Source organism: Hyalella azteca, unplaced genomic scaffold (genome assembly GCF_000764305.2).
Source record: "Hyalella azteca isolate HAZT.00-mixed unplaced genomic scaffold, Hazt_2.0.2 contig3046, whole genome shotgun sequence".
Lineage (NCBI taxonomy): Eukaryota > Metazoa > Arthropoda > Malacostraca > Amphipoda > Hyalellidae > Hyalella > Hyalella azteca.
In genome coordinates this window covers 77,015-78,110 of record NW_025933300.1, presented here as the reverse complement: position 1 = coordinate 78,110, position 1,096 = coordinate 77,015, and the positions used below count along the sequence as shown (strand labels likewise).

At 41.1% G+C, this 1,096-nt stretch overlaps 1 protein-coding gene across 1 annotated transcript; it reads left to right on the top strand.

Moving 5' to 3' along the window:
- Positions 1-384, top strand: LOC108679632 (cornifin-B-like). The gene has a single exon (XM_018168289.1). It carries the CDS (start codon positions 1-3, stop codon positions 382-384), a length of 384 nt encoding a protein of 127 aa, XP_018023778.1.
- Positions 385-1,096: the final 712 nt, after the last annotated feature.

Here is a 1,096-nt window from a genome sequence, read left to right as displayed (position 1 = left end):
ATGGCAGCATTCCGCGTCAATGCTCCCGGTTATCCTCCTGCCATTGAAACTGATTATCCTCCTGCCATTGAAACTGATTATCCTCCGGCCACTGAGCCTGCTCATCCTCCTGCCACTGAAACTGCTCATCCTCCTGCCACTGAAACTGCTCATCCTCCTGCCACTGAAACTGCTCATCCTCCTGCCACTGAGACTGCTCACCCTCCTGCTACTGAGACTGCTCATCCTCCTGCCACTGAGACTGCTCATCCTCCTGCCACTGAAACTGATTATTCTCCTGCCACCGAAACTGATTATCCTACTGCCACTGAAACTGATTATCCTCCTGCCACTGGAACTGGTCAGATTTCTATTGCTGTATACACGCTACAACGAACTTGCTGACGGTGCAAAACTGCTATGATGCATAGGGCATTTTGAAAGGTAGCAAACGCTTGAGTAAGCAGGAGATATTTCATTGAAAATCTTCACGTAAGACCGTAAATCTTTCTCAATGCTTCAAAAACTTAGATTACTGTTTATGCCAAGAGAAGTAAAACTTACACGATCAATAGTCTTACAATTTACCACTTAAGCGTATTTGGAACCAGCAGCCATGAGCTTGACTATGAAATCTAGGCTAAATATTACATAGAAACGCAGCTTGCCCATTTGGGTACAATCGCTAGAGATGTCAATTAGAGACGTGATACTGAAGCAAAACCGGGTCCCCGACATGTGCATAATTATGTTAAAGATAAAACAGGTAAGCATCGACAAGAGTAATCAACAAGCGGTTTAGGCACGTTGAACGTAGACGCTTGCTTTTATATAAATAAATAAGTGAGTCTTGGTTATATATTGCACTTATCCTCACTTGAAGCAAAATATTTTATTTATCTGAACTTGAGCACAAACTCATGCTAATTATGCCGCACACTAATGGTGACATTCTCGACACTAATTCTGATCAAACTGCAATACAATTAAAATTAAAAATGAACGTTTCTTCAATTTGTGCCCGTTACCGGTTGCAGTAAAAAATGGCTATGGAGTTTCTTCAAGATTTCATTATAGAAAAATTCAAATGAAGATTCAAGTAAACTTGCATATTTAT

What these genes read in the sequence shown, in the direction of transcription:
- LOC108679632 (XM_018168289.1), top strand. Translation starts at nt 1, where the DNA reads ATGGCAGCATTCCGCGTCAATGCTCCCGGTTATCCTCCTGCCATTGAA.